Source organism: Nycticebus coucang, chromosome 14 (genome assembly GCF_027406575.1).
Source record: "Nycticebus coucang isolate mNycCou1 chromosome 14, mNycCou1.pri, whole genome shotgun sequence".
Taxonomy (NCBI): Eukaryota; Metazoa; Chordata; class Mammalia; order Primates; family Lorisidae; genus Nycticebus; species Nycticebus coucang.
In genome coordinates, this window is record NC_069793.1 from 11,538,145 (window position 1) to 11,562,611 (window position 24,467).

Here is a 24,467-nt window from a genome sequence, read left to right on the forward strand (position 1 = left end):
CCCGTCTCCGGTGCGGTGGCCTCGATGCCCGCGCTGGCCGCAAACTCTGGCTTGTATCTGTAGTGCACCAGCCTCATGCGTGAGATCCTCTTCAGCTGCTCGGTGGTGTCCACCTGCGAGAGGTCAGGGCAGAGACTGAGCCCCTCCCCTCCTGCGGCCGTGTAGAGCAGGCCCGTACCCCAGGATGGCAGCCGGAGGCTGTAGTGTGGGGAGCAGAACAGCTACCGGGTCGCAAGAATCAGATCCAGAGTTGGCCGCCCTACACAATTTCCCCGGCAGCCCCGCCCCTTTGCCCAGCAGCCCCGCCCTTTTGCATGGCCCCACCCCCACCTCCTGAACGTGCTCCTTGGCCCGCAGGTCCGAGGGGTGCATGAGCGAGCCCATGACCTTGACGTTGCCATGCACAACCAGTGCCTCGTCCGGCCGGTCTGTGTTGATGCCCACACGGCCGTGGTGAAAGACAGTGTCGGGTACCTGTGCCCGTTGCCACAGCACGTCGCTGTCGCTCTCAAACTGGCCTGGGTTGGAAGCCTACCAGGAGGTGGGGCTGGATCAGGCCTAGGATTGGAGGAAACTCCACAGCCGCCTCTCCGGGTTCAGTTAGGCTTCTCATCCCGCCAAACCCAACGTAAACTGTCCCTCCCATCGTGACAATTTTTATTCACTTGTTAGATTCCAGAAACTACCAGGTCTTGTCCACCTCCATGCTTTTTTTACTGTGAGGCAATCCTTGCAGCCCAGAGAGGGAGAGAGCCTTGTTCAAAGCCACACAGCCAGTGCCCAGCAGTATCAGCACTCCAGCGGCTGACTCCCCAGTATCCTAGTATTTCTCCTGGATGCTGCCTTTCCCAGCTCTGGGGAAGATTCTACCCCCTAAGGGGAGATGGCCCTCACCCGAACGATGATGCGCTCTGAGATCTGGGCAGCCAGCGTGTAGTTCTGGTTCTGTGCGTGAGCTTGGAGGGCCACTACCAGCATGAAGTACCTGGGACAATATAGGAGTCTCAGAGGCACCAGTGTCCTGCCCTCCCGGCCCCTGGTCCCGGACAAATGCTCGGTACACAGACTGTCATTTCACCCCAGCCCATAGAGGAGGAACCCGACTCTCCACTAGGGGGCAGAAAAGCCTCAGGACCTGCAACTAGGAAGCCATAGTGCTTCCCCTTCAGTCAATTGAGGGGACTGAATCTCAAATCTCCAAATCTCAGGTCCCTCATCTGTGCAATGGGTCTCTGGGACTCTGCGCCCGACATGTTCATCGGGTGGTGTCTCCCAGGCCTCCTCCTCTGAAATGGAGGGGCTCCCGGGGCAGGGGTCCAGGCTACTCACCTCTGATCAGGATTGGGCTTGCCCTTCTTGCGCATGTTGTTCGCGGTGGTCTCACTGAAGTGCAGCCGCCCCACAGTCACCTTTGTGACCTGCTCAGGAGGCAGACTGACCCTGCAAAGAAAGGACAGGGTGCTCAGGGGGGGCAGGAAGGAAGGCTGCAGGGGGCAGCCAGGCTGGCAGGGTGGAGGAGGAAGGCCTGGGAGGGCGCACAGTCCCAGAGACCCATTTCACAGATGAGGGACCTGAGATTTGGAACCCTCAATTGACTTAAGGGGAAGGTTAAGAAGCAGCTCTACGGCTTCCTAGCTGTGGGCCCTGAAGCTTTCCTGCCCCATATGGAGAGTCCGGTTCCCCCTCTATGGGATGGGGTGAGATGACAGTCTGCATACTGAGCATTTGTCTGGGACCAGGGGCGGGGAGGGCAGGACACTGGTGCCCCTGAGACCCCTGCCTGGCCCTTCCGGGTATCACCCCCACACGGGGTCAAACACTCACGTAACAGGGTTGAAGGGCCGCTTGCTTCGGTCTGACTGCGACTGCTCGATGTTAATGGACTGGTTTAGGGCCTCCAGCTGGGGAAGTGTGGGGCCAATGGCACCTCAGGCTCCTTACCACCCCCTTTCATCTTCCCAGCCCAGGCCCAGCCCAGCCAGAACTCAAGAGGAAGCAAGCAGCACCCTGCCCTCAGCCTCACTTTCCACAAAGCTAGGTCTCTCCTCTACTAACTGCACACCCCACACCCCCACCCACAGCCTGTTCCCTTCGCACCCTTCATAGCACTCCACTCCTCCACTTCTGCATGGGGACACACAAGCGTCACCCCCAAGCACCTGCACCCCCCAAAACCACACCGTCACACTCCCCCACCTCATGCCAGCCTCCATACACACCCAAGCCACTCACTCCCCAGAACCCCGCCACCCACATCCCCTCCAACCCACACACACACTGGCAGAGCCATGCCAACGCACCTGCCCAACTCACAACATGAAGCTAATTCTGGCCACAACCCCAGGGGCTCATAGGCTCAAAATCAACCAAGTACTGTGGTTGTGAAGTGTGTGGGGGGGGGAAGGGGGGTGCTTTAAGTTGCAATGGGCCAGGGCAGGTGTCCCTGAGAAGACACCATTGTGAAGGTAGCCAAGAGAGGAAGGGTGGGGCATGGGAAAGACAGAGGCTGTGAGTGGGCATGTGAGGGCTGTGGCACAGAAAATGGCAGGACTGCATCCCCAATGCCCTGTGGGCTCAGATTGAAGGTGGAGCTCTGCTGGGAGAATGCCAGGGACCTTAGAAGGATGGGGAGTGCCATGGCCACCTGCACCTCAGGCAGAGCCTGAGCTGGGTGCCAAAATTGAAGCAGCTGTGGACACTTGGGCTAGGAGACAGGTGACCTGGGCAGGAGAGGGCAGAGGAAGAATGGAGGGGTCAAGTTGGAGGGATCTTCCAGGGCAACAACAGGCCCAGGTGCATGATGAGGGGTTATGGCTTGGATAACCAAGATGCTGGGCCCTACTCCCAAAAGTCAGGGGCAAGTTCACAGGGAGTTTATTTGGGGACCTAGAGTTGAGACAGCTGATAGAGGCATCAGGAGATGAATCTTGGTTGAGGATGCAGACTTGGGGGGGGGGTCACAGGGTAGAACGAGAAACAGGGAGCAAGAGGGAGAGAGAAGGCTGAGGGGTCCATTGCCTAGAGGCAGGCACAGGGAGAAATGGCGGGTTGGATTTAGCCATGGGCAGTGTCCACACTTACACACTTACACTCACACTCTGCCTTGGGGTCTTTCAAGGCTGTGAGCCCTCCTGCCCTCCCCTCCTTGCCAAGCCCCAAGCCTGCCTTCACTCCATGCAACTTCAGGTAGAAGCAGTCGAGGGGCTTGAGGCCTTCAGGAGTCTTGACGTACTTGGGCTCGCCCAGCATGCCAATGTACACTGTCACCTGGAAGTGGTTCTTCTTCTGGCACACGAAGGCATCGTCGCCCACCGAAAAGTTGAACCCCTTGTCGGCATCCACACGGTACGTAAGCATAGGCCTGGGAGCACGTGAGGGCACTCACCTGAGGCCCCCCATGCCAGGCCTGGAACATTGGTTCCTCCCACCTGCCTGGGTTCCAAAGCAACTTCCTGTCCCATACCCCGAGATCCTCACACCACCAACAGGGCTGGCCCGGCTTCTCAGAAATGGAAACTGAGTCCCTGAGAGGATTTAAACACACATCTGCCAACTCCTCAACCACTGTTTTCCTCTACTTCCCTGCCTTGGGCCACTGCCCTGTCCTGGTGGGGGGTACTCAGGGCAAGACCCTTGAGGCCAGACCAATAGGAGGGAACTCCTGAGGAGGAGCTTTGACAGCCCCTCAGCACACTTGGCTCCTTCCCAGAGGGCCGCCTGGAGCCCCCTCCCTTGTGGGAGATGGGGCGAGAGGGGCCATGTCTGCAGAGGCTCACAGTGCCTGACAGCTGGTTGCCCTGGAAACGGTGGAACCAGGAGCCAGCTCTGCTCCAGGCCCCTCTGCACTTCTGCCCACCGGCTTGCTCAAGCCCAGGGCATCTCCAGACTCACCCTCACACTCAGCCTCAGTTTGCCCCTCTGTTGCTGGGGACAGTGTCCCAAGCCCAGCCCCTTGGGAGACCTCTAGGTGGCAGTAAAGAGGGCAATTGTTGGCCCATGGCTTAGCCCACCCTCAGCTGGGTCCCCAGGCACAGGCATGGTCACAGGAGTGCTGGTGCCTGCCTGGGGGAAGCTGGACAGAGAGGATGCTTCCCCAAGGCCTGGCTAATGTCTGAGGAAAGCCAGGCTCACCACCTCTTTCCTCTTGGGGCTTTACCCACCTGCCTAACCTAGCAAAGCACCCAGCAGTGCCTGGACCACACTGGGGGCTGCAGGTGTCAGTTTCCTGGCCTTGGAGCCTGGAGTGGCAGGGGTACCCCAAGGAGTATGGAGATCAGAGTAGGTAGGTTCCTCCATATGCCAGGGGGATCATGGCAGGACCTCATGGGACCCCACACCCACCCCCAGCCCTGGAGACTTCTAGCTAAGAATCCCACAAGGTCCAGCGTGCACAACTCCAGGAGGCTGGTCTCAGCCACTGTTCTTGGGAGAAGGTGAGTCCCAGCCACCTTGCCCATGCCTGGAAACGTCCACAGTGGGATAACAGCTGCCCACTGGCTTTCTGGGAGAACAAGGCGAGTGGTCCCCACAGGGCTCCTGACCTGAGGCCTGGGAAGCTGAAACTGTGGGGGTGTTGAGGAAGAGCTAGGAATGCCCAGGCATCCTCTGACCTAGTCCTCCCCTCCCGTCCCCTCCCTGCTCATACTCAGCTTCCGGCTACCTTCCTGGAATGCAGGAGGAGGAGGGGAAAGAGGGGCCAGGAAACGCCCAACTGCCCACTTCTCCCTGACTTGGTTCCCAGAAGGCAGACACCACCTTCTCAGGGAGCCTGGGCCAGCTAGGTCAGGCCTCCCAAGGGCAGGACCAGCTCTTCCCTCTTTTCCCTTCCATAACCCGGGGCCATCTTATACACAGTGTGCCTCCAGGCCCTGCTTTAGGGCATTGATGGGGTCCTGGGCTGGGGTGTCCCAAGATGGGGTCAGTGGCCAAGAGGAGCAGGCAGTGGCAGAGATCACTCACAGCTCCTTGTAATTGGCGTCATACAGGGTTGCCCACTTGTTCTGCTGATGCGGCTGCCACTTGATGGACTGATAGTTGGGGTCTAGGTAAGAGCCACTAAGGCTGTCATTGTCCTGTAGGAGGCCTGGAGGGAGGGAACACTCATGTGGGCCCTGGACCCTGGGCCCCACTCCCCAACTAGAAGTGTTGGCCTGCCATGTACCTGGGGAGGGCGCGCCTGGTGGGTGCCAAGGCGGCGTCTGGACCCGAGCGATGCTGAGAGGCAAAGAGCCAGGGCCCGGTGACAGTGGACCCTGGGTAGGCCAGGGTGGGGATGGGGCTCGAGTGGGGTGCGGGGGCAGGGCTGTCACGGTCCCAGGTTCCTGCTTGATAATTCCATTCAGCATCTGGGCATTGAGAGTGCTGGGGGGTGACTCGGAGTGCTTCCTTTTCTTAGAGGGGTGAGTGGGGAGCCTGGGTGGACAAAGGAGTGTGCCATGGGGGGCTGGTCCTCCCTGAGGCCTTCCCATGGTGCAGAACCCACCCCTTTTCCCTCTCCACACTGTGTGGGCAGGATATACCCAGTCCAGAGGACACCTCCTGCAGGAAGCCCTTGGGCTTTGCCCCTTTGGTCCTCCCCTCATGGCTCCAGGTTGTCATTTTCTGTTCCTTCATTCTTCCCCACCCTCAGACCATGCAGTTCAGGCCAGCAGGAGACTTCACACCTGACTGGTCAGTGTGGCCCCATCATGCTCTACAAAGGGCCTGACACATAGGGTGCTCAGGAGTCATTAAGCAATCAGTGAGTTAGTTGGTCTCTTCCTTCAGTCACTCCCCATGTCACTCTTTATAGTGGGGCGCTATGGAGAGCAACTCCCATCATTAAAAACAAATCTACGAGGGGCTGGGCCACCAAGCCAGGGAGGGACAGTGTCCTGGGCAGGGAATTTGGGGGGGCATGTACAGCAGTACCCCTTCTTCTAGTTTATAAAATGTTCTGACAGCAGAATCTTCCCTTGAACTAAATCTCTCATGAAATCTCCATATACAGAGCAGATAAAAGTTGTACAGGTGAAGTCCAAGTGGAGACCTTGGATCCAGGCCCAGAACCTCCGCAGAAACCTGAGGACACCCTGAGATGTCTAGAGAGTCCTGGTTCTGCCCCTGCCTAGTTCATGACCTGGATGGGTTCTCTCTGAGAACCTCAGTTTATCTACCTGCCAACCAAATAAAGTACTTGTGAGCAATGAGCCCTAGCTGAACAACCCCCAAGGTACTGCTAGGCACGTAGTATGGTCAATATGTTGAGCCTTGACCTGTCCTGTGGAGCCTTCTGCCTTCCCCAGGTTCAGCTCCTTTCCTACCTCCATCCCAGGCCTGCCTGATGCTGCCCTGACCACCACTCTCAACTCTGTTCCCACCCTCAGGGGATTGGGGGGCGGCTGCCCAAGTCTTACTCAGCTCCGTGTTGCTGCAGCAGCTGGTGCAGCATCTGTGACTGCTGGGTGTGGTGAAGATCGGTGGGCACCAGCCCCTGCCCCATGGCAGCATAGGGGGGGATTGGAGGCTCAGCCTTCATGTACAGGTCCCGCTGCAGGACAGGGTAGTGAGGTGGGGGGGGTGGGGGGGGTGGGGGGCCTGGCAGGTGGGCTGGAGGTGGGGGCGGGTGCTCCAGGCGGGAGGGCACTCCCACGTGGCACAGGGTCTCAGGGGTTATCGTGCGAAGAAGGTGGGGGTCTGCAGGAAGATGGGAGGTGGGCATCAGAGACTGACTTCATTCAGGTTCTCAGGTACCATCCTCCCCTACCTGGGTCCCTGCTTCTAGCCTTTCCTGAGCCAAGCCCAGGGGTCCATTGGCTGCTGGCCCGGGCTGGAGAGGGGTGGGCAGCTAGCCACTAGAGGCCTGAGCAGAAAGGCAAGACCCAGTCCAGGGGGTGGGCAGCCCTTCACCCCATCCTGGCCAGCTCCTTCTCCCAGGCGAGGCTTAGCCCAGCACCCCAGGGGATCTGAGTTAAGGTTCCCTAACTCCTCCCACGCCTGATCTCCAGGAAGAAGTTTCTGGAGATCCCCAGCCCAGTCTCAAACCAACAATCTTCCCTTGGGCAGCCCCTCTACTGGGCTCCCAGGGGCCAGCCCTGAGGAGGGGAGGCTGTGCTCCCCTTGTTCCCTGGAAGGCATTCCAGGGATGTTTTTGGTAAGATAAACAGAACTCTTGACCCCTTTCTGGGCTGTGGGGAGCCTGCTGCTGGTGGTGGTTCTGCTTTTGGCCACCTGGGGGCTACTGCACCCCTGAGCACACCCCTGAGGTGAGGTGGGCCTTGCTTGCCAGGCCTGTGCTCAGGCTGCACCCACGGCCTTCCCCAGCTGTCCACTTACCGCTGAAGGGCGCGTCCATGATGGCGCAGGCGGGCAGGCGGGTGGCATAGCCGACAGGGACACTTGCTCAGAGGCAGGGCCAGGCTCCCCACCCGCCCGTGGGGAAACAATAGCCACAGCGCCGGGGAGTATTTGACCAGCGATAATCTCAGCCCGTTGGGCAGCTGCCGGCCCCCTCCCTCCCTCCCTCCCCGATAAGGCTGCCCCAACCACTTGCCCAAACCCCAGAGGGGGAGGGCGGTGCCCTCTGGACTCACCATTCACCTGCTGGGGGGAGTAGGCCTCAGAGCCTGAGTCTGGGGGTGAGTCTGGCAGTGTGCTGCAGAGCCAAGGGGGGCTGGTGGTGAGCAACTGGGCCCTGTCTCTAGCTGGGCAGCTCCTCTGCATGGCGGGGTCTCCTCATACCCATCCATGGTGACAGTTCTCTGTACCACCCATCTAGGGGTATCTGGCAGAGCCTGGGGCTGCGTTGAGGGTGGGAATCTCCAGGTCCTGCCCAGGACTCCCTCAGACCTACCGGACACTTGGGGGGCAGTTACTAGTGTCCCTCATGATGGCACAGGTATTTAAGGGCTCCCGCCCCTGACCCAGGTACTGGGACTGTTCCTCTCCTGTGCCCTCCAGCTTCCTGGAAATGTGAGGCCCTAGAGGACTGGGCCTGGGAGGGTCAGTGGGTCACTGGGGGGCTGCCCTGCCAGAGGCAGGTGTGGGTTGGGCAGGGAGCCAGCGCTGCTGGGCCTGGGTTTATTTTTTTCTTGCAGGTTATATTTTATCAGTGGTTCAGGAAAAAAACAAACTGAACCCAAGAGGTCAATATGTCCTGCGTGAGCCCTGTGCTTGCCAGCAAGGGGAAACTGGAACAATGTAGGGTCTAGCCCTGTGGCCATCCCTGGTCCCCATGTCTGGAGAGACTCCCCACTCCCTCTCCAGGGAGCTGCCAGAAAGGCCACCGCACTGTCACGGTCACAGTCCTGGTCTGGTTCCAGAGTCCCTGTGTATGCTGGACAAGCCACCTACCCACCTTTGAGGCCTTGTGTACAGACCTACAAACGAGATTCAAGAATATGGACCTTGCAGGTTTTGTGAGGATGATACAAAAATGGGGACTCAAACCTACACTCCTCCTGCCCCTTCCCTGCACTTCCTTGACAATGGTCTTGGGTTTCTCTGTGTGTCAAGGTCTTCCACATCCCCCATCCCTGCAATCGAGTGCCCTAAGTCCACAGGACCTTGTTCCTTCCTCATACATTCCTCTCACTTCTCATTATTCTCGTTTAGTAAGGTACTGATTAGCTGCAAGAGCTGTGTTCGTCTTGTTATCACCTACACCTTGGCCTGGCCCTCGGTCCTTCCCCTCTCTGAGCCCCTGTGCATCCCCAGAATCTTGCTGAGGAGCAACAAAGACTGAACTCCCAGACACTGGTTCCCAGAAAAGGCTGAGTGGCACACAAGCAGGCATGTGGGCACAGAGGCAGGCACTCAGCAAGCACCTCGAGGGTCAGTTAGGGTGGCTTAGGGACAGCTTCATGGCCCCAAGCAGACATCTGTCTTCTTCATCAAAGTTCATCCGGGCCTCCACTACCATATCCTGTGAGCCAGAGAGGATGGACATGCTTCCATCTACCCATTCTCCCTCTGTGCATAACTCCCACTTTCCATGATAATCGAGGCCAAGCATTGAGGGTTCACTTTACAGGTGAGGAAACAGAGGCCCTGATGGAGGCTGTAGGTTCCCTGGAGGATGCTGGAGCTGGGGCTGCAGCCACGTTTTCTGCACCAAGCACTTTATCATTCCTCCACGCAGAGACAGGACCCCCTCTGCAGAGCCCAGCGGACCCATGTTCCCTGCCTCCTCATATGCGTGAGCCCTGGGGCTGCCCTGGGTCAGGCCACTAATGTGGACTCTTCACATGGGGAGGGGAGGCCTGGTCCAGACGCATCCTCAGCTCCACAGGGCTTGCATGGGTAGGGGAACTTGTCAGCTAGATGCCTGCGTGAGGAGCAGCCACACAGTGAGGGGTGTCTGTGTGCCCTGCATGTGCAGGTGTTCCATGAAAGCAAACTGCCACAGCCTGCAGTCCTGCCCCCTCCCATCCACTCTCCGTACAGCTCTCGGAGATTCTTCTAGCACTTATATCAGCCTTCATCACCCCGCTGCTTCGAACCCTGGTGGCTGCCCACTGCCCCAGAGCAAAGCCTGTGAGTCCCTCCTCCACTACCCTCACCTATCCACAGGGAGCCAGTCACGCTGGCCCTTCTAACTGCCCGGCTGGAGGGCAGCACCATGCAGACCACGGCCATGGCCCCCCACCCTGCCTGTCCTGGGTTTCCACATGCCCCACTCCCTATCTTCACTCACCCTGGGGCATAGGGAGCTTTAGGCTCTGCTTTGATGGGGGGTCCAGAACCTGCCAGGAAGGGCTTAGCAGTGGCACCCAAGCCGTTGTTGTTGTTGCAGTTGAGCGGGGCACCGTAGTTCGGGGGTGGGAGAGGACCATGGCGTCCCGGGGAGGGTCCACCCCCAGGGGGACTCAGGTGGTGGACCCCGCTGGAACTGGGAATTGCTGGCTGCCCGTGGGAGTAGGAGGCCGCATGGGAAGGTGCAGAGATATCAGGGAAGCAGCTGTGGACAGAGGAGGAAGCTCAGCCCCAGCCAGGCCCTGGGCCCTGCCTTGGTTATTTCCCAGGTGAGGGATGGAGGCCAGAGGGGCAGGGGCAGCCTGGGGGCAGCTCACAGGTCGGAGGCATCCTCCTTGCTGATGTACTCCTCCAGAATGCTGGTGTCAATGTTGGAGGGCTCCAGGGCACCGTTGATGTCGTGGCCTGTGGGATGGTAAACCAGGGGAGGGGTCTGGCTCCCTGCAGACCCTAGGCCTGTGGGTGCAGCTATCCCTGCCCATCCCCTGCCCTCTAAGACATATGCCCCGGCTCCTCCCCATCTGGGTATCCCTGCAGACCCTAGGCCTGTGGGTGCAGCTCTCCATCCCTGCCCATTCCCTGCCCTCTAAGACATATGCCCCGGCTCCTCCCCATCTGGGTATCCACATAGCGGCGGGACCTCCACCCTCTACCACCTGATGTACCAAGGAGTCTACAAGGCCGCCTCGAATCTCCAAGGAGGGGAGAGGCCCAGAGTGTGGCTCTAGGGACGAATAGGCTGATCCTGCCCTCCCATGCCCTTTTCTAGCCAGGCAAGCCCCTCCCTCCCATCTGGGGTGCTGTGAGGAGCAAACAAGGTGCTTTATGGAGTGGAGTGCCCTGTGGGGGCCTACCAGCCTTGATGGCTCACACCCAGCACAAACTGTCCAGCCTCATCCTTCAACGGTCAGTTCTAGATGGCCCAGCTGCGGGCACATGGGAGCACAAGGCCTGGCTGGGTGGGACCCCACATCCAAGAGGCCCATAGGGAGGGGGACTCAAGCTGCATGGGGGAGTGGGAACAGGATCAGGAGGACTTAGCCTAGCCTCCATAGCCCCCATCTTCTAGAAGAGGCAGAAGCCCAGAGAACCAAGGGCTGGCATTGGCTTCACAGCAGGGGATGATGCCATCAGAGCCCTGTTTCTCTGCCTGCCTGCCCTCTCTTGGGCCCTCCCACTGGCCACAGCCCCATGAAGGGGAGGGGCTCACAGGAAAAGGGTGGCCCAGTACTCTCAAGCACCATGAGGAGAGGAGGGGGAGGCGCTGGCCTTTCCCCTCCCAGGGTCACCTTGTGGGGGGAGCCAGAGGGCGGGGTGATAAGGGGGCTGACGTGGGAGATGCGTCAACCCTGATAATAGAGGACAGCCCCACCCACACTGACCTGAGCTGGCCAGCCCCACTGAGGCAGGAGGGGCCCTCCCACAGACCTCTGGAGTCTAGGGTCTCATATCCCTTCCCTCTCTTTTTTTTTTGAGACACAGTCCCACTGTGTTGCCTGCCCTTGGTAGAGTGCTGTGGTGCCACAGCTCACAGCAACTTCAAACTCTTGGGCCCAAGCGATTCTCTTGTCTCAGCCTTCCAAGTAGCTGGGACCACAGGTGCCCACCACAATGTCCAGCTATTTTTTGTTGTTGTTGCAGTTGTTATTGTTGCTTAGCTGGCCTAGGCTGGGTTTGAACCTGGCGTATGTGGCTTGTGCCGTAACCACAGTGCTATGGATGCTGAGCCATACCCCTTCCCTCTTGAGACCTGGAATAGAGCTCAGGTCCAGGAACAAATTCTGGCTCAGCCACTCCCTGCTGTGTGGCCTTGGGAAGGTCACATATACCCTTTCTGAGCCTCAGTCTTCTTAGTAAAATGGGGACATGAACAGCTAATACTTCTCAGGGCTGTGGTGAGCATGAACCAAGATAAAGTCTGAAAAGTGCCTGCCACATAGTGGGTGCTCACCAAATGAAGCAGCTGTCCTCACTTCCCAGCCCCCAGAGCCCTGGGGTCCCCGATAGCCCCCTGCCCAGGCCCCTCCCTGGCCCCAGCTGGCATTTCAAGAATGCTGAGCCCCGCTTAGGTGATTAATGAGCGGCTAAGCCCTCCAAGGAGTCACGCGCTGGCTACGACAGGCCAGGGCTCTCCTGCTGCCCCCCACCCCCAGCTCACCAGCTGGGGACTAGTGACACGCACCAAGCACCACCAGTGGCCATCCAGGGCCTTGTGTGGCCAGGGCAAGAGGAGCTTTTCAAGCGAAAGCACCCAGCCTACAAGCCAAGATTCCAGGATTCCCACCTCTGCTCTGGACCCCCTCCCATCCTGGCAATCACTGTTTCTGGTAACAATAGTTTCCATTTATTAAGCACCTACTATGTACCAAGTATCTTTGAGCCAAGTACGTTAATTGTCACAGAAGTTTATCATATGCAAGGCATCCTGCAGGCTCGTCATATGCAGTATGTGTCACTTAATCCTACCATCCCAGGAGGGTGACTATGACAGTAAGAGTGATGGTGGGGCTCATATAAGGTGCCTGCCAGCACTTTTCAACCCATAATGGCAATGACAGCGACCAGGGCTCATACCAATTGAGTGTCTACCATGTGTGGTCCTATTCTAAGTGCTTTTCATCCTGTGAACTTGGTGTCATTATCACCATCCCCACTGTTCAGAGTAGTCAAGTCTCTTGCCTGAGGCAACACAGCAAGGATTCAAACCCAAGTACACAGGCCTGGCTCTAAGATGCTGCTGGTGGCTGCCTATCCCTTGCCCACCTAGGCTGTCCCACCTAAGGTGCTGGAAAATTCCTGAAGGAGGATCAAGCCCTGGGATCGGGAAGGAGGGGATACTGAACCATCGCCCCCACCCTGGCGCCTGAAGCTACAAGTTTCTGAGACTGAACTTGAAATCTACAGTGAGTGATGGGCTGATGCAGTCATGGTGTTGCTATTTATAACAGGCCCAACCCCCTCTTCTTTTCCTCCTCCTCCTCCTCTCTACCAGCCAGAAGCACTCCTAATCGCCCCTAATCCTCCTGCCCACCTCCCCCAGGATGGGGGCCTCAGGCAGAGGCATCCTGGGAGACCCTAACGAGAACCAGATGTGGTTGGGGGAGGAGGGACCCTCCGGTGCCAGGGGCCGGGCGGACGGAGGATAGAGGGGGGAGCTGATGGGGCAGGGAGAGGGTGGGCCAATGGGTTGGGGGAACTTTGAGGGTTGGGGGCTTAAAAGGCCTCCTGAAGAACGCTGACCCCACACCTTTCTCTCCCTGGAAGCCCTGGCAGCCTGCCTCGGCTTCTCCCCCATGCTACCCAACCTACAGGGTCCAGCCACCAGGCAGACGCCCCAGCCTGCTCCGCTAATCACACTGGAGATTCCTGAAAAATGTTCTAGAGCCCAGGGACTCCTGAGGCTGGAGCAGAGCCCCTAGGAACCCAGGATGGAGGCAGGGTCTCCTGGGCCCCCACTGCTCCACTCACAAAAAAAGCCCTAGAACATCACTGGATTGCAAAAATGGGGACATGATAGGCAGGAAGCTAAGCAAGAGACACATGCCTCATTCTGATCCTTAAGACCTCCCTGAGAGAAGGTCAGGCAGGGCCCGCCAGAGGCTGCCCACAACACAGCAACCAGAAAATGGCACCATGTGGTTACAAACCAGCATCTCTTTTCTCTCCTTCTTCAAACCCTTCAACAATTCGCCACTGCTTACAGGCCAAGGCCTCTCCAGCCCACACCCGGGCCTTTGCACATACAGTTTCATGCCATTCCATTGGCCAGAGAAAGCCGATTCCTGTTCAGGCTTTGGGTTCTGGCTCAAATGTAAATTCCCCCAGAGGGCCATCTCTGACTCTCTTTATGGGGCCCAGCCTACTTTCTTCTTACTCTACTGCCCCCACAGAGCTCCCAGCAGGGTGCCTGTCTGTCCCCCGACCACCCACTGCCCATGTCTGCTCACTAAGTGGTCACTCTGTGCCCAGCTGCATAGCAGCACTGTACATGGCTCCTGCTGAATTCTCATACCAACCCAACAAGGTAGGTGATTTTTTTCTCCATTTCACAGATAAGGAAACTGAGGCTCAGAAAGTATGGACACCTTGCCCAAAGCTTACAGGAGCAGGAACTGGGTTCGGAGTGCTGCCCTTTTCTGTCTCTCTAGGATATGAGTATTCCAGCACACATTAGACACCCAATAAATGTTCATGGAATGATGAGCCAGTGGCAAGCAAGAGACTGCAGCCAGCTCTGCGAGATCTGGGGATGTTGGCCAGGCCATGCCAAGGTCGGGGTCCTGGGCTAGACAGGGCCCCTCCAGGTACTCGCCCCAGCTGCTCCTCATTAATTATGTCCTTTATTACCTGCCTCAAACAGGAGCCAGACACTGTCTTTCCCCGGGCAGGCTGGGATCCCGGCTACAGGGAGGTAGCCCCTTCCCCTTCTCTCTCTTCATCCCTTTAAGGCCACTCAGCTGGGCAGCAAAGGGGCTGAGGGTGCCCAAGCCAGGTGCAGGATGGAAGCGGGTGGGGGCCCAGGTGGTTCCTCCACCCTGGACCCCTCCCTTCCACCCTCCTCGTGCTCACGGCCCCACCAGCTGTGGCCTCTGGCTGAGTCTCGGCCATTGTCCCGGAGGATGGGGGAGGGTGGGGACCCGGCACAGTGGGAGGCTTGTGCCCTGCCCACCCCCTCCCCTGCCCCGTCAATGGGACACTTGTCAATTCATGCCCCAAACATGGCGGAAATCCCGTCAGCCACGTGGCTGTGGGTAGCATGGGCCAGGGCCTGAGGATGCCGGCCAGGCCTGGGTGATGCGAAGCTGGGGTGCACAGGGCACCAGGGACCAAGCCTATTCCCCAGGACCCTACCTGCCCTGAGCATCTACCCCAGGCAACTGAACCTGAGAGTGCCTGGCTCCAGGCCGTAGCTGGGGACCAGTGTGGTAGTGGCTGGGGGCTGCCCACAGTGCCCTGAGAGAGCCCTGTGTCTTCTAATGGACCTCCACTCCATGACTGTGAGAGCCCCAGCAAGTGCCCTAACCTCCCTGAGCCTCAGCTTCCTTCTCTATCAAATGGGGCATGAAGCCCTGTATCATGGGGCGGTCATGACCCTTGGACCAGGTGGCTCCTAGGAGGCCACTCCTCAACCAACATTAATTGTGTTTCCATCTCTCTTGGGACTGCCATCTCCTTTCCTGGCCATACCTCTGCCTCAGGCTGTTCTCCTGCACCCTGGGCCTCTAGGCTTTACTGCGCGTCTGTTCTTCAGCCTCTGACGGGGCCCTCCACATCTTCTCCTAAGTCCCTCTGAGGCATGACCAGTACTAATTATTATTCTTGCATGTGCATGGCACAGTCTAGCCCCCAGGTCTTGGCCCCTGCCATCCTCTGCAGTGGCGAGTCCTCGCTGCCAGCCCTTCCCCAGACCCCCCCACCCCCAGTCACAGAGAGCCCCAATGCTGTGGCTTGTCCACCAATGTCACCTGAGATAACCAACATGCTCCAAACCAGTTCACATTGGGGCAAGGCACAGTGAGCCCTCATCTCCTTTGGCTTGGACTTTCTATCTTCATTAGCAAGATCTATAATTGCTAGCTGTCCCGGCTTCAGGCTTCAACTTAGGGCCAGAGCCTTCTCAGTTGAAATGCCCTCAGGTCAGAGGCCTGATTGTGTAAGCTACCTTTCATCTCTGCATCAAATCCTCAGTTAGCTCAGGCCCAAGAGCCACACCTGACAAAACGTGGCTCTGAACCACTGTCCATCAGGTCCTTAAATTTGAGCCACAGTTGTCTTTGTTCCCTCTCACTTCTTATCAAAAATTCAGAAGAGCCCCACAGCCTGCCTGAAGAGACCCCTCTCTTCAAGGGGACCTGGAATCTTTACCCACCCCTAGGCTATAGCTATGTTTTTCCCTAGACCCCACACAACTGGCACCCTGTCCTCAGTCCAGCACAAGGCTGAACTTACAGCCCCACAATGCTCCCAAGCCAGACCCAACAGAACTGAGGCCAGTGGCTGTGATCTGTTCTTAAGGAACTGCTGCACTGTTTCCCAGTGATCTCTGCATTGCTCTGGGGGCTACACTCCTGACTCCCCAAGGCCGATCCAGTGCTCCCACCCAGTGCCCTGACCCTCTCCCACAAGGTGCACAGTAGGTGGGGTCTCACCAGCGTAGCCCAGGCCTAGCTATGCTTATACCCTAGCCACACGCCAACACATCCAGATGCTGGTTTGTAAGGACACACCCCAGATTCAGGTGCTCACTGACACACACATGATCGTGTCCCAGTGTGCCCCCTACTCAGGCATGGACAGTACTAACACATGCACACAGCAGCACACACACAGACGCAAACCAGCATTCTCCACGTGTGCGCCTTCGTTCACTCAGCAATTATTTCTTGAGCACCTATTATGTGTCAGGAAGGTACAGTGCTAGGCTTTGGGGATTCAGCAGTAAACAAAGCAGACAAACCCTTGTCCACATTCTAGGGAGCAGAGACAGATGACAGGACAGATCGATAAAATAAAAGATATTTTGGAAGGTTCCGCATGGTGGGGACAGCCGGTGCATAGGCCCTGAGGCATGAGCATGCCTGTGCACAGTCACATCTCAGCACACCTCACAGGCCTGCATGCCAGGATACAAATGCAAACCCAGACCACACACACCTCCCAGTGGGCACAGCTTCACATGCAGGGGTGAGGGCCACCCAGGAAGAGTTTCCTCCTCCTCCTCTTCCCTTCTATCCCCCTCTCCACCAGGCTGCTGTCAGACCTGCCCCATCAGCTCCAGCTGGAGCCAGATCCCACTGAGTAAACTTAGTGTCATGGGCCCACCTCCCCAACAAAAGGCAGCACCTGCCTCCAAGCTACCAGGGTAAGGAATGGGGACTTCCCTTTCAGCAGAAGAGAGAACCGTGGAGAGAGAAGAGAGTTCAGAGGGGAGTGAGGGAGGCCCTCGGGGAGGCAGGGTCCCCAACCCCACAGAGAAGAGACAGGCTGTTGTTGTGCCTCGGGCTGGAGGGATCCAGCTGGAAGAACTTTCCTCACTGATGTGACCTGGAGGCAGAGGGAAGACAGGATGGCCTGGAGCCCCTGTGTGTAATCCAGCCCAGTGGGGTCTCTAGACCCAACTGTACCCCCCACCCAGAAGCTCTGCTCTCTTCTCCTCCCACTCCAGGCCTTGGCTCTGTTGGGGTCAAACTGTCACATCACACAACTGTGACCATCTGAGTGAGAGCTCTAAGGTCTAGAGAGGGCAAGGGACTGGACGGGAGTGGGTCAAGACCCTCAGCATGAAAGAACGAGAAGCACCCTTCTCAACTGGCATCCAACTGTGACCCAGGACCCTATCTCAACTTTGCTGTGGCCACTCTGCTTAAGTCTGTACATCACCTTTCTCCTGCCCCAGTACCCCCTCCCCAAAACGAGGGGAGACAACCCACCCTATCACAGTGTCCCAGGACCCCAGAGTGACAGCATATGTAAAGAGCTCTGGCCTGGGTGTGGCAGGCAAAGACAAAGGACAATCCAGTCCCTTCCCCCTTGCCTGCTGTAGGACTGAGTTCTGCATCTCTGAGGCAGAGGTGGGGCAGGCCCACTGGGTATGCCAGTGACCAGGACCAGGCATCCTACCAGAGCTATCAAGGCACAGGGCCTTGCATACAGAAGGTGCTCAATAAAACTGATGGTTTCTCTTCATTTCTGGAGTAAGTAGCCCAGAGAGGGCGAGGGGCTTTCCCAAAGCACTCAGCACCAAATGCAAGGCCTTAGGCCAAGCTTGGGGGCATCGGCTTATCTGTGGATGGATAATCTTCAAGGTGGGAGTGCATGACACCTGCCATGGGCCTATAGAATGGGGCTGTGCAAACCCACGGGGTAATCATCTTGATCAAGGCTGACACTAGGGCACGTTCCCCAGCCAGTCCCTAAACCTCATCCCCGCAGGGTCCCTGAGAGGGAGGCACTGGTATTAGTACAACTGCATTCCCATTTCACAGATGAGAGGATACAGGCACAGAGAGCAGAACTGAGAGCACATCCCAGCTGCCCACCCCAGGGAGCACACAAACCTTGTGTCACTCCACGGGCCACCCACACCCATCTCTGGAGATCTTGAGATGGGAGAGGAGGCCCCCATCTCCAGCAACCCAGGTTGTAAGAGAAACTGAAGCCCAGAGGATGGCGCTAGGCCATGAGGAGGAAGAAGGTAGCAAGAGAAGGCAGGCAGCCCAGGCAGGGTGGGGCCACCGCGTTAATGATTCAGTTAATAATTTCTGCTCCCAGTTCCTTATCGGGGAGGGCAAAGTCCGAGGGCAGCAGCCAATCAGCAGCCCCTCTGGGCCGTTACCCAGCAGCCTCTGCGGCCAGGGCCCTCCTGTCCTGTAACCCCTTGGGAGTTGGGAAATGGGGGACCAGTCTCCAGGGAAGAGACTATTCTTGTGCTCACAATCCCTCCTTGGCTTTGCTTAAGACCCCAAAGGGTACTCTTGTCTAGCCCCCCAGACTCAGGAGAGGCCAGCAGGTTGGTAACAGCCTGCTCCTCACCCCTGCATTGACCCTAGGCCTCCCGGAGAGGTGCTTCCCAGGGCTCACCCCCACCCTGCCACCTCTGTTCACAGATCCATTGTTGTCTCCATTGACCCTGCGAACACTTCCTGCCTGCCCCTGCCATGTGGCCCTGCATTGAGTGTCCAGGACATGATATGAGTCAGACCCCCCACTATCATCTCCCTCCCACCTGGGCCCAGATCCTGGGGCGGTTCTGGCAGTCAGCTCCATGGACTGGGGCTGGGACAGGAGTCCTGCTGGGGTTTGCGCCTCATCTCCCCAGGGGTTAGGCTCAGCAAACCTTGCACCTAGCCACCTCTGCCATCTGTCTACTCCCTGTATGTATCACAGACAGCCTGAGCCAGGGCACAGTGCCACCCCCATCACACACCCCAGCCTAGGCCCAGGCTCCTGGTGGAGGGTGGGGGTGGGTGGGAGTCGTCTCTTAAGTCTTCAGGCTGGTATCTGGGCCTCCTCCTGTCCTTCCAAGGCAGTGATGCTTGTCCCTGACAGGTGGCCCCCAATCCCTGCCCCAAAGCTCCATGGCGGAACAGAGGGCTGGGGGCTGGGTGCCCATTTGGCCATCTTTGACCAACTCCCGTCTCTTGGCGTCTCAGCCAGTGCCATCCTACTCACCCACCCCACAGCTGGGAGAAGGGCAGCTTTGAAATTAGGATCCTGGCTCTCTGGGAGCTGTGGGGAACCCAGCCCCATTTTGTCCACTGCATCTGTCCCATCAAGAGGTCATGAGTTTGGCTTTGTTTGATTGATGACTTTAAAAAGTCACATTGGAAGCCCCCTGCTCTGGTGCAACTCATCTGCATACCCTGGGAGGGGAAATGAGGCCAGAGAAGAAAGTCACCAGGCCAGGCCACCCATCAGGTTCATAAGGCACAAGATCCCAGGCCTCCTGCTCCAACTCTGGTGGGCGGCTCTAGAAGCCAGGCAGAAGCCCCCTAGACTCTCAGTGGCCTTTTCAGCACCTGCTGGAAGCCCACTTCCCTCCATGCCCACTTGCTTTCTGAGGGCACTGGCTGTTCACTTGAGCCTAATGTACCCCTAGAATCAGGGCCAGCACCACCTCTTCAAGGCTCAGCAGTTCATACTCTAAAATGTCCCAGGGCTGGGAGGTGAGGCTCGTCAGAACTGAAGGCATCATGGAAATACCACCCCCTCCTGTCTTGCAGGTGATGAAAAAGGGCTCGAAGAGGGCAAGGGCTTGATGGGGTGTTTTACGGGGTACACACAGGGTCACCCAGCTCTCAGTGGCTGACCCCTCACCAGAACCTCTAGGATCCTGGGAGGATCCTCAGATGCTGCCCACACCATCCCTAACCTGGCTCTGGGAGTCAGAGGCCCCAGCCAATCAGGTGATGAGAAGAACACCCCATTGTGATCTGGTTACCTGCTGGGAGCCAGTGCATCCTGCCCGGTAGGTCCTCTCTCTGCAGGCCCTGTGCCCGCTGATCTGGGCTGCCTTGCCTCTCTTCAGGGGATTAGCCAGGCAGTCACGGGGGCCCGGCTGTACCAGCCTCGAGGGGGCCGCCCTGTCCCGGCCTCCCACCCGAGGCCCAAAGCGCCTTAGCCTCCAGCCCACCACCGGCACAGGGCAGGACCCAAAACCTATGTCTGTGCCTAGGGAGGGGACACCAAGTCAGGTGAAGGGTCTTGAAGGGTTGCTTGCCCTTCAGCAAAACCCTTGCCAGGTCTCCCAGCCCACAGCCAAAGCACAGATCCTTCCATCCACTGTCCAGAGGGAGGAACCATGGCCAAGTAGGGACCAGAATGAGAATGCAGGTGTTCCCCACCCTGAGTGTGAGAGCCCACATTGTGCCCACACATTCAGGAGTGACTTATCCACAGGCAGGAAAGCACAGCTTCCCACTCCCTCGTGCTGGCACACTTACACTCAAGAGCATACCAGGCCTTGTGGCTCCTAGGTGCTCGCTCACACCCACACAGGGTCCCCCACACTCTGTCGTCCACCCACACCTCCCCCCATTGCCGGCTCTGGGAGCACTTCCCCAGCCCGGCCCTCTTGGGCGGGCAGCCCACTCCCGCCCAGCTCCCCACAGACATTCTTGAGTCTCCTCTTATCTCTCTGGAGGGAGCAGCACAGCCTCCCCACCAGGCTGCATGGCTGAGCTGTGTCGTCAGCTCCTGCAGCACCCCCCACCAATAGCCAAGAGGGAAGGTTTGGCTCAGAAGGCAGGGAGGGAGCCCAGGCCAGCCAGGCCCACCCCTCTGCCCTGGACCTTAGGAGTCAGGGCAACCTGGCCCATGGATCATCCAGGTACCTAGAAGGCTTGGGCACCCCAAAACAGTCTCCTCTCCTCTTCCCTGGGGGCCCCAAGCCTCATAAGACCCCTTGAGAGCTCCTAAAGGATAAAGAGTGTCTGGGGAGAATGGGAGCCCCTGGGACTGATGGGGACTGACTCAGGATCAACCATTTGATCTAGCCCAAGCATAGTGTCTTAGGGCCTGGGTCTTTTGGGGTGTCCAGAATCCTGGAGTGGGCTGGCCTGGGGCTTGGGGATGCTGTTCCCTGGGTTACTCAGCAAGCAGGAGTAGACAAGTGTTCCTGCTCCCCCCGCCCCCAAATCATGGAGAGAAAAACTGAGGCAGAAAAAGGCCTTTCTCTGTCCTCCACAGACCTCTAAAAGGATCTGGGGATTGGGCTTGAAACTTGGGTCCACACTTATGAAAGGTTCTGAATGCTCTGAGAAGCAGCGTGTGGCTTAGGGACCGGGGCGGGGGGGCAGGGGCTGGGCTGCAGAAAGGGGCTAGAGGGTCTAGCTAGATGTTCTAGGGTGGTTCTGAGAAGCAGAGTGGGCTGGGAGACATCAGCTTGCTCAGCTTGCACCTCCTCTCCCTCTTCCCCTTCCACACCCTGTCCCATCCTTCCAGAATCCAGCACTAAGGGAGAAAGGGCAGTCCTGGAGGAGGGGCAGGGGGCTGCTCAGGAAAAGTGGGGGACTGGTGAGATCCAGAAGTAAAACTCCAAGACCAATTTGGGGGTGAGGTGGAAGAAAATATTGTGAGGTGTGCACAGATCCCACCCCAAGAAGGGTCCTCTCAGGGTCAAGGGGAGAAGGTGAGATCAGGGACAAGGTCAGAGGAGACATAACTCCAGGGACAGGTGTGGGGAACATAACAGGATTGGTGGGATGTGGTTCCCAGCACTGGGAGGGTCTGGAAGAGCAGAGGGTGGCTGGTGGCAGGGATGCCAGCTTCAAGAAGGTTCCAGGCAGGACAGTGTGCTAAGGAAGGCAGTCTCAGCCCCAAGTTGGGGAGGAGTGGCTGCTTCATAGGGGATTTCAGCCTTGGGAGAGGAAGCAGCATTTCGAAAGGCAGGTGACAGTCTGGAAAGTTGTCCCAGTCTCAAACGGGGGGGTTGGAGGGAGCCCTAGTCTCCTGGAGGTCCCCAGTACTAGAAGTAAGGCCCAGTTAGGAGGGTACCAACCTGAAAGTCAGGTAGGAGTTTTTAATCTCTAGGAGGGGTGGGGCGGTCTGTGGGCGGCAGACTAGGTGCCAGCCTTAAGAGATATAGAAGATCCTAGAAGGTCTGGTAGGGGTGGGTTCTGGCCTGCAGGGAGTTCCAGGGAAGTGCAGTAGAGGGTCCCCAGACTAGGGAAGTGTTCTGGGGGTCGGGGAGTCACAATTTAGGGAAGACTCCAGGTCTGGGAGAACTCAGGGAGGTCTGAACCTTTAAGGGGACACAGCCCCAAGGAAGCTTCGAGATGAAGGGCAGGGAGAGGACACCCAACTTCAGTGGTGGTGGGCAGCAGCCTCAGGCAGACTCCAGATCCTAGGAGCCAAGCATAGCAGGCTGGTGCCAGCCCAGAGGAGGGCCCCAGCCAGAGCAGGCTCTGGGGGTCCCGGCGTGATGGAAACACAGCAAGGGTCCCAGTCCCGGGAGATCGGCCGGGGGTTCCCAGCGCAAGAGGGTCGCCGCCCGCTCTCTGGCCCGCGGTCTCTCACCTTCGAAGAAGCGCTGCAGCGCCTCCGTCTCGTCCACCACCTCCATATCCGGCCTGCCCGGCGCACACTCCGGCCGCGGCCCCGCTACAGCCCGGCCCGGGGGCGCGGCATCGCCGGCGCGGCCCGCGCGACAGTCCCGGCTCCGCTCCGGCTACGGTCCCGCCCGGTCCGCAGCCGCGCTTGCCCCCCACGCAGCTCTGGCCCGGCCCCCGCTCGCCCTGAGCGCCCCGCCCGCTGCGCCTAGCGCCCCCTGCCGGCTCTCAGTGGGCAGGACGCGCGCGGCACCTCCGGGCGACGCTCGGCACCGAGTTAGTCCCGGGCGGGCAGACGAGCTCAGGGATTCCGGTCTGGGGGGCGGGGTCAGGGTCGCGGTGGGCTGGGTGGGGCTGAGGTCAGGGGCCACATCCTGTCCCAACCGTTCTTGGCCTCTCGGGATTCTGAACCTAAACCGCAGAGACATCCCCCGATTCCTCTATCTCAGCAGTGATAAAACCTGCGTTTAATGAGCATGTGTTATGTGCCAGGCTTGCACTAACCACTTTATAGACACTGGCTCATTTAACACTCTACCAAGGAGATGTTATTATTATCTGCATTTTACAGACGAGGAAATTGAGGCCCAATGAGGTTAAGTGCTGTCTGAGGATGTGCTGTCCTGTAGAACTTTCTGTGACGGCAGAGATGTTCTATGCGTTGTCCACTATGGTAGCCACTAGCCATGAGTGAGCACCTGAAATGGGGTTACTGAGATGGAGGAATGGACTTGTCCCTTTTTTTTTTTTCTAAGACAGACTCTCACTTTCTTGCCCCCAGTAGAGTGCGGTGGTGTCAAAGCTCACAGCAACCTTGAACTCTTGGGTTCAAGAAATCCTCTTCCCTCAGCCTCCTGAGTAGCTGGGACTATAGGCACCCACCACAACACTCAGCTATTTTTAGAGATGTGGTCTCACTCTTGCTCAGGCTGGTCTTGAACTTGTGAGCTCAAGGGATCCACCTGCCTCAGCCTCCCAGAGTGCTGGGATTACTGGTATGAGCCACCACGCCCGGCCCCTTTTATTTCATTTTAATTAGTTCTAATTTAGGCCTGTCATGGTGGCTCCTGCCTGTAATCCCAGCACTTTACAAGGCCAAGGTGGAAGGATTGCTTGAGGCTAGTTCTAGACTCCAGAGCTTGAGCAATCTCAAGAGTTCTAGGATAACAGGTGTGCGCCACAGAGCCTGGCCCTACCTGGGTACCACATAACGGGTATTTACTTTGCTTCAAGTACTAGCCTTCTTGCTCTAGAATGGAAACTCCAGGAAGGCAAGAGATTTTTCTGTCTTAGTCACTGCTCTAGCTTCAACACCAAGAACATTACCTGGCACACAGTAGGTGCTCAATAAATGTGTGTTGAATGAATGGATCATGTCATCTTCAAACTAGAGAATATTGGCCCTTTGAAACCTAGGGAGCATGGGTGGCACCTGTGGCTCAGTGGGCAGGGTGCCGGCCCCATATACCAAGGGTGGTGGGTTCAAACCCAGCCCCAGCCAAACTGCAACAAAAAGCCAGGCGTTGTGGCGGGCGCCTGTAGTCCTAGCTACTTGGGAGGCAAAGGAATCGTCTAAGCCCAGGAGTTGGAGGTTGCTGTGAGCTGTGTGATGCCACAGCACTCTACCATGGGCAATAAAGTGAAACTCTGTCTCTACAAAAAAAGAAAGAAAAAAGAAACCTAGGGAGCAGAGAATTCTGGACTACCAGATGCAGAAAATTATCCCACTATGGAGCTGCTCAATTTGAACAAAGCCTCTTAGGACCCTTCAACACAGTGAGTTGGAGTTGGAAGAACTTATACCACCCATCACTGTTTGGCAAGTGACAAAACTGAGGCCCAGAGAGGTGGGAGACTTGCTAGATAAGGTCAAGATGACAACCTAGCCATCTTAGAACTCTCAACTTTTCTTGCAGTGGCCCCCAGAGGAGGGTAGAGATAGGAGTGAGAGCCCTCAAAGCTGCTCCCACCCCAGCCTCCTTCTCAGCCCCTCAGTGGCCAACCACGGGGGAGGGGCAGCTGGTGCCTGAGCCCCAGATGTGGCCCAGTCAGCAGGCCTGCCATGGCCGAGGAGGGTCAATGCCACAACAGTTCTGGGGTTGGGGGAGGGAGTACTCAGGCTGGCGGGTACCTCACAATGAGGTTTTGTCTCTCTGGGGGCTGCTCTCAGAGCTGTTGCTCTTAGAT

The 24,467-nt window shown here is 57.8% G+C and overlaps 1 protein-coding gene across 10 annotated transcripts in view; it reads right to left on the reverse strand.

Moving 5' to 3' along the window:
• MYRF (myelin regulatory factor) overlaps window positions 1-22,421 on the reverse strand; it is a 32,964-nt gene extending 10,543 nt beyond the window's left edge. For 7 of the 10 annotated variants that reach the window (XM_053562078.1, XM_053562080.1, XM_053562077.1 and 4 more), the window contains exons 1-13: window positions 22,249-22,421; window positions 10,050-10,137; window positions 9,674-9,937; window positions 7,572-7,633; window positions 6,396-6,675; window positions 5,162-5,412; window positions 4,960-5,083; window positions 3,166-3,361; window positions 1,825-1,901; window positions 1,330-1,440; window positions 895-985; window positions 331-531; window positions 2-113 (exon numbers count right to left, since the gene is read on the reverse strand). In XM_053562078.1, coding sequence (XP_053418053.1) covers window positions 2-113; window positions 331-531; window positions 895-985; window positions 1,330-1,440; window positions 1,825-1,901; window positions 3,166-3,361; window positions 4,960-5,083; window positions 5,162-5,412; window positions 6,396-6,675; window positions 7,572-7,633; window positions 9,674-9,937; window positions 10,050-10,137; window positions 22,249-22,294 — 1,903 coding nt within the window. In that variant the 5' untranslated portion in view covers window positions 22,295-22,421. Of the gene's footprint in view, window position 1; window positions 114-330; window positions 532-894; window positions 986-1,329; window positions 1,441-1,824; window positions 1,902-3,165; window positions 3,362-4,959; window positions 5,084-5,161; window positions 5,413-6,395; window positions 6,676-7,314; window positions 7,476-7,571; window positions 7,634-9,673; window positions 9,938-10,049; window positions 10,138-22,248 lie in introns of those variants that run through there. The other 3 variants (XM_053562081.1, XM_053562083.1, XM_053562082.1) reach the window with 3 other exon arrangements.
• Between the last annotated feature and the right edge of the window lie 2,046 nt (window positions 22,422-24,467).